This window comes from Rhinatrema bivittatum, chromosome 15 (genome assembly GCF_901001135.1).
Source record: "Rhinatrema bivittatum chromosome 15, aRhiBiv1.1, whole genome shotgun sequence".
Lineage (NCBI taxonomy): Eukaryota > Metazoa > Chordata > Amphibia > Gymnophiona > Rhinatrematidae > Rhinatrema > Rhinatrema bivittatum.
In genome coordinates this window covers 29,508,126-29,523,549 of record NC_042629.1, presented here as the reverse complement: position 1 = coordinate 29,523,549, position 15,424 = coordinate 29,508,126, and the positions used below count along the sequence as shown (strand labels likewise).

General features: G+C 41.5%; 1 protein-coding gene across 4 annotated transcripts in view; it reads right to left on the bottom strand.

Moving 5' to 3' along the window:
* ACP6 (acid phosphatase 6, lysophosphatidic) overlaps positions 1 to 15,424 on the bottom strand; it is a 62,614-nt gene that overhangs the window by 16,348 nt on the left and 30,842 nt on the right. For 2 of the 4 annotated variants that reach the window (XM_029578342.1, XM_029578345.1), the window contains 3 exons: positions 7,763 to 7,798; positions 3,705 to 3,792; positions 289 to 427 (listed from right to left, as the gene is read on the bottom strand). In XM_029578342.1, the coding sequence (XP_029434202.1) occupies positions 289 to 427; positions 3,705 to 3,792; positions 7,763 to 7,798 (263 nt within the window). The remainder of the gene's footprint in view (positions 1 to 288; positions 428 to 3,704; positions 3,793 to 7,762; positions 7,799 to 15,424) is intronic. The other 2 variants (XM_029578344.1, XM_029578346.1) reach the window with 1 other exon arrangement.

Sequence of the window (15,424 nt, the reverse complement as noted above, 5' to 3'; positions counted from 1 at the left end):
AAAAGAGCACACACCTAGGAAAATACTTCTTTCATGAATTACATAAAAGATAAAGCCATGCCTGTTCCGCTTAGTGCTCTACCCAGCTGCCAGCCTTCTCCACATCTGAGCATAAGAGGAGGCATGGAGAGCCACTGGCCCAGGCACTAGGAATGAGCTGCATGACAAGAGTGCACTACACGTCTACTCTTCCAACTCTGCTCCCCCGCCATCTTAAAGAGAACCACAAGCCGAGGGAAATGAAGCTGCTGCCAGTTAGCAAGGGCATGCGGGGCCGACAAAACTCACCTCTTCAGCCAGGAGGTTGTCCAGGAGCAAGAAAAAATCCACCTCTTTTATCTTCTCCTCCTCGAGCCCCATCTTCTGCTGCAGCTTCTGCAGCTCCTCCGATATTTCTGGCTGCGAGTAAGCATGCAACATTTTATTACTGCAAAGAAAGAGGGAACATGACTGAGCACAAGTGCAAAATTCCCCGACACATCAGCCCTGAGAGAGAGAAGAGGAGTGCAACAAGAAGGAAGAGGCTTCTGCTGTGTAAGCAACTGAGACTATCAGCAGAGAGAATTCAGCTCCAAGAGAAGGGATTTGTCTCAGCTGTTAGTGAGTATTACTGCTCCTGTGATTTCTGTTCTACTCTCTCTGTTCCTCTAGACTCTGCCATGGTCCCACAGGCACAGAATCCCTTCTTGTAAACGAGCCCCTTTAATCCTCTCTCACTCCCTGTGCCATCCATCTTCCCGAATGCTACACTCGGGGATATTAATACAATCCTAATACCGCTATCCCTTTTGGCTAAGCATTGATTACACTCCTAGGGCCTCACTTCAAAACCTTTCTTCCTACGGTCACAAAATGGGATAGCACACCATTTTAATTCCTTTGGCTATGAAGTTTTAGATCTCTGGTTTTGGAATTTAGTTGTTGTATTGTGTTTATGTATGAAATGTGTTTTATACGTGTTGTAAACCCTCTGGGCAGTCCTACAGGTGTAAACGGGGGAGATATAAGTGCAAGATTAGATTAGATCAAAGCAGGCTCAAGGTTTTCTGCTGTTAATCTTTTTTTGTTCCATATGCTGCTGTTAACCTGCCCTTACATCAGTGCTATCTGATAACTACATTTTTATATTCTCCCTTCACACCCATATACAACAAATTCAATCAACTTCATCTTGTAACATAAGGCCCAAGAAAGGAGGCATAGATAATGTACGTGATCTGACCCTTGCATAATATGTATTAATGAATATTTATTTATTTAAACAATTATTAGTCACATACTCCAATGATTGTGGTGACTCACACCACCACATTCATAATAAAAATAATTAACATAAAATATAATACAAACAAAACACAATCACCCTAAAATAATATAACCTAATGACCCTTTCTCTCATCTTTACTCAAGATACTAGATAACAAGGTCATGACCTTTCTGAACACTTCCCTTCTCACCTTTAGTTCTTTCCTGGGTCTGTTTAAATTACCAGGTCTTTAAAAAATATTTAAAGTCTTTCCATCTTCAGTCATATGAAGTATCAGAGACACAGTGTTCCATAAAATGGGGGCCCACCCAATAAAATAGCCCACCCACGTACCTCCCCCAAGTGTGCCTGTTGAATCATGGGGAATGATAACAGATCACAATATGGTCATGGGCATAGTATCCATAGTGCACAGAGGTGCCATGCTCCACCAACCAGGGATGCTAGGGCCTGGGCAGCTTCAAATTAATAATTTGAAATAAGTGAGTTAAAATATTTTAGGTTTCACTCATGATGGCTGTTGCAGACTACGTACAAACGCATTGAAGGGTGCATGCTTAGCCATTATTAATCCATAAGAATACAACTAGTAGGACTCAGACCTGTATGCCTACAGCCCACCCAAAAAATCAGTTCTGGCCACGCCACTGGCCTTCTGTTTGGCAAACAATTGTATTCCTAGCTGTACACTGCTTTAGATACCTTTTTTGCTTTTAGGAACTGGATTCTGTGCAAAGGTTGCCTCTGTGGCTATTCACATAATGGTAATCTGTGGCTTCTCCTAATTTAGCTGTTTGCTCAGTAGACTGCTGGCCAGGCAGTACTGTCTAATTTATTGGGCTGGACTGTATTTCATTTATTGGGCTATGCTTTGAGGGAATTCCTTCCCCCTGGTGAAAGTATAGGATTAAGTTGTGACTAAGCCCCGGTCTCTAGGGAGCCACCGGCTTCCAGCTGTACCCGGAATGGGGTTACATAATTCTGTAGGAGCATCTCTAAATCATTGTTTTTCAGTCACATGTCAGCAGCAAATTTTGGGGGGGACCAGCAACTTCAGCAGTCAATTTACACCCCTAGCTGTGGTGTATATATGTGGGGACTAGAGACTAAATCACTTATGTTGATCTTATGAATAGTCATTAAGCATTTATAATGAAGCTTAAACTCACTGGGAGCCAACAGAGGTCACACAGAACTGGAGAAATATAATCATACTGCCATGTTCCAGTCAACACCATTGCCGCAGCATTCTGCAGCAGTTAGAGATTAATAGTGTTTGCTGGACCCCCCAATAATAGGGAGTTACAGCAGTCTGTGCCCGAAAATACAAGGGATGGTAAGACTGACCGGATGTCATTATACTCTAGGAAAGATTTTAACCCTCTCAAAACCCAAAGTTTAAAAAAAACTGACTTAACTAATTTCAGCACATGTTCCTCCATGAATAACTTTGTCTAATCTCACTCCCAGATCACATACGACAAGCGACAAAGGAATCTCTTGACCTTTGAAAAAAAACTTGCACAGATTGGGCACTACAGAGCATCTAAACATTAAAATCTCTGTTTTTCCCAAATTTAGAGAAAAGTAGTTGTAAAACAATTTATTGATTGCGTACAGGTACATTTTAAGTTCAAATGAAGATGCTACTAAGTCTTTAAGAAGAAAAAAGAACTGAATATCAACCGCGATGATCTTGAAACTGAGCCCTAAACCTAACAGGTTGCAAAAAGGGGACATATATACATTAAATCAAGTAACTGGGAAGGTTGATCCCTGAGGTACACCAGTTCTAGCTTCAACCCAACTGGATTAAGCTTTATCAGTAACTACCATATATTGGCTGTTACCGAGAAAGGGTTTAAACCAATCAAACCATCCACTTAGCATGATTTATTATTATAAGTCGACCATACATATTTTAAATAAATACCTTGCCAATAATCCCTAGCTCTAAAAGGCGTGTTGACAGTATCCTATGATCTAATATGTTGAAGACCGCCAAATTAACCAAAAGGACCAGAATATAGGAATGCCCATAGAGAAACCTCTTAAAATGGTGTGTTAGTGATAATAGCATCTCTGTACTGTAGCTTTTCCTAAATCCATATTGATTGGGATTAAGGAACATATTCTCTCAGTACTCCAAATGCTGTTTAAGCACAGTTTTTTCAATTATTTTTGCCCAAAACGACAAAGATGAGATAGGCCTATATAATTGTTCAGCTCAGAGGGATCCAATTGAGGTGCTTTCAGAATGGATCTCATTGAAGCTCTTTTTAAAAGGGTCAGGAAGATAACTTATTGTTAATGGAAGGTTAACTATTCTAGTAATGTGTGGAATGACTTTTTCTACGATCACTTTCAATGGGCCTCCCTGAATGAAATTTAAAGGGCTACCTGAGGCATGGGAAGTAGCAGGAGCCAGAGGCGTTACCTGCTCAGGTGCTTTAGTCCTAGACAGCCATGGTAGTTTGGAAAAAGGATTTCGGTATTCAGGTCACAGGTGAGGATAGCAACTGGGCCTGTGGAAAGAGCAAGTATGTTACATCTTGTGCAGGGTGATGGACAGTACACGGTCTTATCAAACTCATCCTTACGTCAGGCTCATGGGATTAAGTTCTACAGATCGCAACAAACTACGGTATAAAATAGCAGTTAAAGGACTGTGGAGCAACAGCTGAGGGGAGATACAAGAGAAAGAAGAGCATGGGACAAAGAATAAGTATAAAAAAAAAAAAAGAAGAGCATGGGACAGAGATCTTGCTCTACAAACATGCAGGTCAATACAGTAAAATGCGGCCACGGTTACCCTGCTCCTAACCCGCTTTCTACTCACTTTTCGGCCGCATTAGTCCAACCCGCAATACACTATCCCCTTTAACCTACTCTTACCGCCTCTTTAAATCACCGGGTAACCCCTTCCGCCCGCAGCATGTATATTAGATGTAAACGATTGAATTAGCTATTCCTTCCCCTACAGTAACACGCGCCCCGACTATCGCTTTTTTAACCTGCTGTTTTGCCGCGCGTTTAACCTGCTAATTTACCGCCTACCCTTACCCCTGCGTTAGAGGCAGGGGGTAAGGGTAGGCGGCAAACTTTCCCCCAGCCCCCGCTCACCTGCCCTGGCCGCGTCCATGGGTGCTGGTCTACGGGGCAGCCCCAGTCCTCGCCCCTCCTCCCGAAGCAACGAAAGCGGAAAAAAGCGAAAAAGCGAAAAAAAAAAGTAGCAAGAGAGAGGGGAGAGAGGACGGACAATCCTACACTCGGGATTGCCAGTCCTCTCTCCCCTCCTCCCGAAGCAAGGCACATAAATCAGCCTTGCTTCGGGAGGAGGGGAGAGAGGACTGGCAGTGTAAAGCAACGAAGCGACTTACTTTTCCCCTCCAGAGACTGACATCTGCGGAGTCGGACAGCGGCTCCCCTGCCTCCAGCTGCCCGCGAAGATGGATGCCTGCACGGGTGAAAGCGGCCCCTGTGCGTAAATTGGGCCACTCAAGGCGTGACGTCACGACGTTTGGCGTCACGGCATGTGACGTCACGTCTTGAGCTGCCCAATCGCACGCACAGGGGCCGCTTTCGCCCGTGCAGGCGTCCATCTTCGCCGGGAGGCAGGGGAGCCACGATCCGTCTTTGCCAATGTCCGTCTCCGGAGGGGGGCTGCAAGAAGAGTAAGTCGCTTCGTTGCTTTACACTGCCAGTCCTCTCTCCCCTCCTCCCGAAGCAAGGCTACTTTACGCGCCTTGCTTCGGGAGGAGGGGAGAGAGGACTGGCAATCCCGAGTGTAGGAGAACCGTCCACTTCCTGGTACCTGTCATTTCAAATGTCATTTGAAATGACATTTGAAATGACAGATACCCCCGTGTCCGTGGAGCGTTAGGCCAGCGCACCCAGGATACTGTATAGAGCTCTATAAAGTAAAATGGGTTGAGCGGGCCTAACGCTTCACGGACGCTTCTTGGACGCAGCTTGCATTTGCAAGCTATTTACATACAGTATCGAGCGGTAGGTGAGCTGCACTATGCGTGCGGCAACCGCGGGTGCGCCCGGCACTAACGCAGCTCTTCCTACCGCTCCTTACTGTATCGGCCTGATGGAAAGTAAAACAAACCACTCACTGCCTACAAAGCAGCAGACCGATTCTATAGTAATACAGAAGATTGATAGTTTATTATTTGTTGACTCCTAAATTGGTTAATCTCTTATCTAACCAAAATATTTCTCAATGGTGACTGGAATTCTACTGTCTCATCCCCTGCACCCTTACTTGTGGAGATCCTCAAGGATTTATACTATTCTTTTTAATCTATATCTGTCACACTTAAGCAACCTTAATTCAGAGCCTTGGCTTTGGATGTTCTTTCTATGTGGATGGCGTTCAGATTGTGGCTAGCTTCAATCCTAGTTCAGAAGACTTTTTGTCAGATATCTACATCTGTCTTTCTAAGGTAGCATACCAACTTCATACAGCTAGAGTAAAAGTCAACCCTAATAAATCCAAAGCTATATGGTTTGCTAGAAATTTACATTCTTTGATTTTTGCCTTCCCTGGCCATGTGTAGTTTCCAGATTGAACTGAACGAAGAAATAACCAGCCTAGGATTTCAATTGGACTCTGCATGTTAGCCTTTTCTTCAGATTTCTCCTCTAGCCCAACGTTCCTTCTATTATTTACGCTTGATCTGTCATTTAAAACCATTTTTAGATTCTAGCAACCTTAAGTCTTTAACATATGCACTTGTACTCAACTGTTTGGATTACTTCAATTCCCTTTCCCATAGCTTCTCGTCCCCATCACTTAGCCATCTTCTAACTAGCCAAAATACTAGGAAGAAGAAATATCGCGTCTCTTCTTTGTTAAAGCAGCTACGCTGGTTACCTGTTTCTCTGCAAATCCAATTTAAAATTGGCTGTCTTTCCTTTAAAGTGAGGGGCATTCCTACTTATCTTTCAAACCTTGTGTGTCCCTAAATCCCAGGTCATCCACTCCGGTCAACTCAGCAAAAGTTATTGAATATTCCCCCATTCAAGCAAATCAAATTTGATAGAACTTGGCAAAGGATCTTTGCTTTTCCTTGCCCCTAGTTTATGGAATTCTTTCCCCCTTAGTCCGTGACTAGAAAAAGATTTCTCTAAATTAGGAAAGAATTATAAACCTTCTTGTTTTTACAAGCATTTGATAATTAAAGGCTATGCTTGGCTATACAGTCTTGTTATTTAAAATTACATTTATACATTTTTGGAATTTAGTAAAAGTAGATAATCATAAGACGAAATAAAATTAACGTGTCACTATTATATTGGCTTTAGGATTATTTTGTTACTTTTAGTATAAATTGTTTTGATATTGACTGTCTCATGATTTGGTTTTGGTTTTAATTGTACATCTCTAATTTTAAAATGAATGTTGATTACATAAAGTCACTAAATTCATATATATAATTAAAATTAGTCATAAAACATAATAAAAATAAGCAATGGAACACATCTATATAAAACAGTAAAAGAAAATGATTACAGCATAGACAAAACAGACACGATGTCCTAGTGGCACAGCAGAAAAAGGTCAACTGATCCATCCAGTTTACCTATTTATTCCTTTCCACACTGATAAGGATATATCCCAGGTGCCAGTCATAGTGCCAAGACAGTATTTGTCTTCCTCCTTTGTACTTTACAATTTGGGTAAATAAGCATATGCCAACTCCTTTTTAGTTCACACCCAGCACTCCTCCCTTCCCATGTCTAACCATACATCTTTGTAATAATCTAAAAAGCCACCAATATTTAGGGTAGCTGTTTCCTGAGTCCCTGTGGCCTATCCAATGATGCCCTGCCGCTATTAACCTACATTAGCAAACAGGTCGGTCTTTGGGGAGCTCTAGCTTTAGTTACACTCTAACTGCAAATTTAACCATCATCAATAACATCAAATTTACAATTCTTAATGTGGGATTCTAGATACCACTTTTAAGGTTCATTGTTGATTGATACAGTCCAGTTGATCACTACTCATTCTACACATTCTATTAGACAGAGCTAGTTGCAGTCAACCTATCAGACAGACCTGGCTGACCCCCTAATTGTAGCCTGCTAGATCAACACAATTACTCCAATGGCCTCCAGCACTGCTAAGTCGTGCTTCTGCTATTTCTTCATTACTGGCAGATAAGGACCACTTAGTCTATCCAGTCTTCCCATTTGAGGTACCGATTGTGCTGTCCCATCTGTGCTCTTCTTTGAGCCTTCCCCTCCTATTAAGGTCCCTTTGTGCTTGTCCCATGCAAACTTGAAATTTGTCACCATTTTGGCTCCTACCACATCTGCTGGAAGCCCCTCCCAAGTGTCTACTATCCCTCAATAAAAAAACATCACATTCCTTTGAGCCTCCCTTCAGCTTCATGATATCCCTTGTCCTTGGATTTCTCATTTTATGGAAAATGTTTCCTGCTGGTACTTTATTGAAGCTGCTAGATATTTGAACGTTTGTACCCATCTCTCGCTTTTCCCTCCTTTCTTTCAGTGTCTCTGTATATGACATAAATACAAAGGAGAGTCATGGTTTGTACAATTTAAAAGATTTATAACCTGCATTAGTCACAAAAATTCAAGGCGGGGTATAATAAAACATCCATAAAAAAGTATAGTTGCACAGGCATGGACTGGCTCCAGTGCGAAGATTATCTTAACAGCTGAACAGCACTAATATAGCAACCACATGAGAGATCAAAATATATAACAGAGAAAAATTGAGGCAAAGTTACACACCAGCCCTCAGGAGAATGCCTTCTCAAACAAAAATGTTTTCAATTGCTTCCTAAACATCTCGAGTCCATGATGGAAAGGAATTCTAACAAACAGGGCCTGTGACTAGAAGGGCCACCCAAATTCAGGGAACATTACAAAGCTCTGATTGTGAGAATCGCAAATACTTAACATTGAAGTTATCCAAGGAGATGCACTCCTGTTACAAAATTGCCATGACCATGCATAAATTATTTATTTCATACTCCATTTTACTGAAAAGCCAGTGAGGATTGAACAAAATAGGTGTACTATGCTCACAAAGCCCCATGCTAGTTAGAATGCACATTGCTGTGTTTTGTGTAATTTAGAGTGATCTTTAAATATTAGCTGGATTGTCGATGCATAGGGAATTACAGTAATCAGGGCCTGAAAACAGTAGTAGTACTTGTCTGACATGCACACTGATCCAAGAAAGGCACAAGTTGGCACAAGATATGAAATTGAAAGAAAATTGCTTTAACAAGAGAAGGGCACCCCGATAAGGTATCGGGGTACCTGGAGTAATGTGGGTGCCAGGCACAATTCGAGCAGGCCCCGGTGAGGGCCGCCAAGTGCAAAGGGGCCTTTTGCGCCCGGCGTGCCAGTCCATTGGCTGGCTTCGGATGTAGGAGGTTTGAATTTCAAACCTCTGGGGGGTGAGCCGGGAACTCATTGGTTCCCCGGGGATGGGATAGCCAATCAGCAGGAGTCTTGCTAAGCGGGTTACCTCTGGAGCAATAGCAGCAATCACTTGCTTGCCATTGCTCCCTGAAGCTGCTTCCCTCTCACCCACCCTCATATCCCTTTGGTATGTTAATCGTTGATTGTTTCGGGGCAGTGTTGTTGCAGCTGAGGACGGGTTGCCCGAGCCGATTGAGATTCAGCATGGTGTTTAACGGTGTGATGACTCAACTTGGCTAGCCATCAGATCATTGGCAAACGACCCTAACATAATAATAAAACCTGCTGATAAGGGAGAGGGAATTGCGATTTTGAATCGATCAGATTATGAGACTGAGATCATTCGCCAATTAAATGATGTAACATTTTATTGCCCCCTTCCTGGCGATCCTATGAATGACCTAAAAGATACCATTAAATGTCTTGTACAGGAAGCGGTGGACAGGAAATTCATCACCAGTGAGGCACAGTTTCTAATGTCTGAGTATCCTATAACTTCAGTATTTTACATGCTTCCAAAAGTTTACAAGTCTTTAGAAAATCCTCCTGGACGACCCATTGTAGCAGGAATTGGTTCTGTATTAGAACCCTTGTCTAAGTTTATTGATATTTTTTTGAGACCATTTGTCCCCCTGATTAAGTCATATGTAAGAGACACTATACATTTCATTACCATTTCGTAACAAGCTAACTTTGGATATTTTAAATTCTTAATCCATAATAAGAGGTTATCAAATTTTTCCTTTCTTTCTTTTTTTTTTTTTTTTTAATAGAAGGCTTCCAAGACTAAGAAACCACATTCCGAAATAAAATCAGTATAGAAGAAACATAAGTTCAGCATTAAAGAAAACCTGCTCAAACAATTGATTCTGTGCCTTTTCTTGTACTGGGACTGTAAAAAAAAAAAAAAAATTGGCAGAATAGGGAAGGTCCTAAAAACTGGTCTGAAGGAAAGGAAATTATCAAGTCATAACTAATTTCACCATCCAGTGAAACAAGTCCAGATGAATGGGGTGTACCCAAGCTAATCCTAAACAGGGCAGGACACTGCCAATCATGCTCTCTACACCTCCAGGGCAAAAATGTAGCCTCCTATCTGGCCTCTACATCTAATCGATAATACCTTAGATTAGAAGATCATGTCACAGCTTTGCAAATGGCCTGTGGAGAAACCAATCGCAACTCCAGCCAAGAAGCCGCTTCAGTTCAAGTAGAATGAGCCTTCAACTGTTTAGGCAAGGCTCCACCACCATCCACATACACTGTCGCAATGACCTGCTTAATCCCTCAAAAAGAACTCTTCACATCCAAATAATGCAGCCCCTGTAATTAGCCTTATCTGTATGTTTGCTAAATTAAGGCAACAAGAGCATCTGATTCAGATGAAAAGTGGAAACAACTTTTGAAAGAAAGGAAGGCACCATGCAAATCTTAACCGTGTCATCTCTGAACTGCAAAAAAAGATTCTCCACAGGACAACGCTTGCAACTCCAAGATTCTCCTAGCAGAACAGATACACCATGAACACTGTTTTCAAAGTAAGTAGCCTCAGTGAAATATCTCTAATAATTTCAAAGTATAGTCTGACAAAAAGGTCAAAACCAAATTGAGATCCCAAGATGGAACAGAAGTCCTTACCAGAAACGCATGGCTTATCAGGGTGAAATGATAAGAGCTTAACCGATATTTTCACCCTATAATACATAATAGCTGCAACCTGCACTTTCAACAAGTTAAGCATAAATCCCTTAGAAAGCCCCTCCTGCAAGAAATCCAGAACCATGGTACTGCCGCCTTTCTGGGGCACAACTATCTATGAATGCACCAGTGTTCAAAAACTCTCCAGACTTGCACTTATGCCAAGAGATTTCCTAGCCTTTAAAAAGGATATTCATTACTTCCTAACAACCTTTTTTTTTTTTTTTAAAGATAAGCCTTCTCAAGGACAAAGCCGTAAAACAAAATCAACCCGGATCCTCATGAAACACTGGACCTTGAAATAGCAACTCTTTCCAGAGAAAGATGCACTGGATCGCTATACAGTAAATGCACCAGATCTGCATACCAGTGGTGCCTTGGCTACTCCGAAGCCACCAAAATTACTAGACCCAGATGTCCCAATATCTTCTGAACTACTCTCCCTATCAGAGGCAATAGTGGAAACATGTACAGAACTGCATCTAATGGCCAGACATGAACCAGAGCATTCAAACCAAGATAACACTTTTTCCTCCTTTGGCTGTAAAAACTGTCCACTTTTGCAGGTTTGAAAGTAGTCATCGAATCCATCCACTGAATTCCCCACGTGGCCACTATCAGATCAAATGCAGCTTTAGATAAAGACTGTTCTCCTAGGTCTACAGTATGTTGGCTGATGAAATCCAACTGAACATTCTCCACTCCTGCTACTCAAGCAGCAGATAACACATCTAGATTCTTCTTTGCCCAAGAGAACACTTCCACCTCCTCTGTTACCTACAGACTCATGGTGCCTCTTTGTCAGTTGACATATGCCACCGTTGTTGCATTATCAGACATCGCTTTAACGTTAATTTCAGGCTAACCAAATAGCTCTGGTCTCCAACTGATTGATGAACCAACAAGATTCCTCCGGTGACCACCGGCTCTGAACAACTTTTCCCAGCAAAGAGCATCCCCATCCCGAGAGACTGGCATTCATCATTACCCTAGTAAGGGGCTCTTAGTCCACATCTATCATCAAATTCTCTGAATTCATCCACCACTGCAAGCTCATCCTGACCCTCTGGGGTGCCAGAAGCCATGTGGATTAATTCTGAGACTGTGGATTCCACCTGGACAATAAGGCTCTCTGCAAAGGTCTCATGTGGGCCCTCATTCAGGAAGCCAACTTCAATGCTGCTGCCATGGAATCTAGAAGCTAAAGATCGCTCCACACTGTCAGCCTCCTGTGTGAAAGTAACAAAAGAACATGGCAATATAGCTTCTGAATCTGTTTCATCAGATGCACTCAATCTGCCTTCATGTTGAACAGTGCTCCCAGATGCTCCATGGTTTGAGAAGGTTCCAGAGTATTCTTGGAAAAGTTGACAATCTACTCCATTTTTTGCAATACTTGCACCACCCTCTTGGTAGTCATTGTGCTCTCATAAGAACATGCCATACTGGGTCAGACCAAGGGTCCATGAAGCCCAGTATCCTGTTTCCAACAGTGGCCAATCCAGGCCACAAGTACTTGGCAAGTACCCAAACATTAGATAAATCTCCATCTACTATTGCTTATTAATTAATAGTCATTTATGGATTTTTCTTCTAGGAACTTATCCAAACCTTTTTTAAAACCCAGTAACACCAACTGCCGTAACCACATCCTCTAGCAATGAATTTCAGAGCTTAACTATGTGCAGATTTTGCACTGATCAGCCAGTCATCCAGATAAAGGTGAATTAAAATGCCTTCTCTCCACCACGCAGCTGCCACCACTTCCACCAAAAAGGTCCTTGGTGATGTTGCCAACCCAAAGGGCACAGCCTGAAAATTGAACATGCTCCCCAGTATTATAGATAATGGCACTACAAAAACCCACACTAATTAACCCATTTGGGTGTTAATAGATCATAGATGTTTATCCTTTTTGTTGTATTCAAAACCTAAATGGTTCAAAGCTTCAAAACTTACTTGAAACAATGCTTTTCACATTTAGACATAATCACCAATCGGTTACCAGAGAAAACTTTTTAAAGACTGTAAGTGATGCTTCATAAAACTTTTAGGGCACCATCCCGGTGTACCTTGTTTAGCTTTTTAATCATGAGCACCACCGTCCACCCTAAAGTCCTTTTTATTTTCTCAAAGATAATTTTTTGTTGTTTTTTTGTTGTTTTTCTTAAAATGTTATTTCAAAATGCTTCATGAAAAAATATGAAAAGCAGCACAGAGGATCACAGTTCGCCAAACATATTCAAAAATCCAAACAGGTAAATCTGAAGTCACTTAACTTAAGCACGAGTCCCAAAACTTCGTTGTGACCATTGGCAAGATTAACCCCCAACCAGGCCAAGTTTCGAATTTCTTCTTCGTCAGGGGAAGCCACTTAGCCGCTGCACTTCACTCAAATCCATTAAAGAGGCTCACGAAAGTGCTGCCCGATGTTCCTTCAAAACATGGCGAACCATGTGCAATCGCTTAACCTTAATTCCACTGGAAGAGAATTCCAGATAACGGGGGCTGCTAGAGGAAAAGATTCTCTTGTAGCTGTGATGGAACATCGAGCATGCTGCTCTGTGATGACCATAACTGGTCGGAGGGTTGATATAGTTTAAGAAGGGCATTAGCCTGTGGACAAGAGCTTGAGTTTATCAACTTAAGATCCAGCCATTTCAGCTTTATAAGTAATCCACTGTTGCATAAGAAACCAGTGCAGACCTATATGGGTAGGAGTGATGTGTTGATTACGTTTGATCCCAGAGATCAAGCGTGCACAGAAATCAACAAAAGCTGAAGAGATTGCAAGTATACCTCAAGAAGACCCAGGTAAAGGCTATTCCTATTCAGCCTACCAGGCCTCAGTCCACAGTATGAGATGCACCTGTACCATCTGCTGGAAACAGAATATTAATAGGCTGAGGTCAGCAAACTAGTTTGTCTCTTTCTCCATCTGCTGGTCAGGGTGCATAACCCACTCATCTGGACGAAGAGTAATTATTACATCAGATTTTTTCCATGCCTTTCTACAGCCTACCCAAGGCAAGCTACAATTAACAAACAAGTAGATAAGTAAAGGCCATATAACAAACAAATACCATGTAATAAACCTAGAATATACAAGCACATATCAGCAGTATAGTCAATCCAATAAGATAAAAATGCAGTACAATAATCAGTAAAACACATAAAAACCTGTACATTAACCCTTATCTGAACCACCTACCTCTGTCCATTCCTCTACTGAGGAGCAGCACCCTTGATATCAGAAGCACCATAACTAAACCAGGCAATAAACTGACAGCAAATAAAATAGCTAATCAGGGAATGCCTGTTCAAGAAAACCATGTCTTCAAATGGCACCAGCACGTTTCTGAAGGGATGTTGTATAAACTACATTAGCAGCTGAAAATGCCCAATTCTGTGTCCCAGTTAATCTTGATTCCCTTAAAGGGGAGATCAGTAGTAACATTTATTGTGAAGATCAGTATATTTGGAATGGAACATGCCACTTTTAACATGTCTTTTAAATATCGTTGATCCCCTCTCCAATAGAAAGATTTGAAAACTAGCGTTAACACCTTACATTTTGCATGGTACTGCTAGAAGACAATAAAGGTGTAATCTTATCCCAACACCAAGTTCCAGCCAACAGAGGTACAGCTAAATTATAAACCACTTGCAAGCCATAGATTATATAGATATAGATAGGATTACCAAAGCGGTTATAACACTTTGCAATAGTCATTATGTGAAGAGACCAAGGCAGGCAAGATTCTAGCAAATAGCTTATCCTCAAATAAATAAATAAATAAATAAATAAATAAATAAATAAAAAAGGCTGGACCTGCTGCAAAATCTTCAGTTAGCCAAACACAGATTGCACTACTGCTGCAACTTGGGGCTCTAATAGTATCCAACTCCACCTCTATATAATATGCAAGTTCTTAGATGGAATCCTAAAACCCATCAGTGTCCAGGACCATATCCTGTTCCCAGCACTTAAAGATTCCTTCATCTAACCTATTGGATCTCAGACTTCTCAGGACTCAGCTGAAGCTTATTACAGCATAACCAGTTCAAAATCACTTCTAGACAGACATTAAGCATGCGACCGGTCATCTGCATAGAAAAAAAAATGAAATCCCCAAATTAGGGATACTCCTTGCCAACTGTTGTAAATATATGTTAAATAACCTTGGAGAGAGATAGGAGCCCTGCAGGACTCCCCATTTTAAAACGTAAGGACGTGATTAACTTCTGGCCCAATTACATTTGCTGCCTCCCTGCAAGGAAGGAGAAATAACTAAAGGAGTCCTATTTCCAGGACATCAAACACTGACAAACCTGCTGATCAAATCCTGGTAATGAACTGTGTCAAATGGCACAGAGAGGTCCAGTATTATCAGCTGCACCTCATTTCCTTTATCCAACAATCTCCATAACTTTCTTGTTTTATCTATCCTTCCTACTGCCTATTTATTTTACCCCCCGCCCAGTTACATTCTCCTTGTTGAAATGTATTTTCCAAGCTTTAAGTTATTATGTGAACCGGTATGATGTACCCACTAATGCCGGTATATAAAAGTTTCTAAATAAATAAATAAATAACATCTAAACGGCCAGCAAAGTCTCTCAGTCCCACAGTTTGACCTAAGGCCTAACTGATCACAGCCCAGCTTCTCAGTATCGTTTAAAAACTGCTGCTACTGCATACCAATAGCTTTTCTACTACTTTATCCATAAACAGTATATTTGCCATCGGCTTATAATTTTCTAATCGGTTGAGATCCAAACCTGTTTCTTTAACAAACATTTCACAGCTGGTCTCTTTCAGTATCTTTGGCATTAGATGATTCTTCCAAGGAGGCTTAATCACCCTCATTAACTGACTGTACCACTACCTCTTGGCCTTGTTTAAGTAATCTAGACAGGCAGGGATCTGGCATGTTCACATAGTTGATTTAACATTCTGTAAAACTGATTTTGTGTCATCTCAGCTAG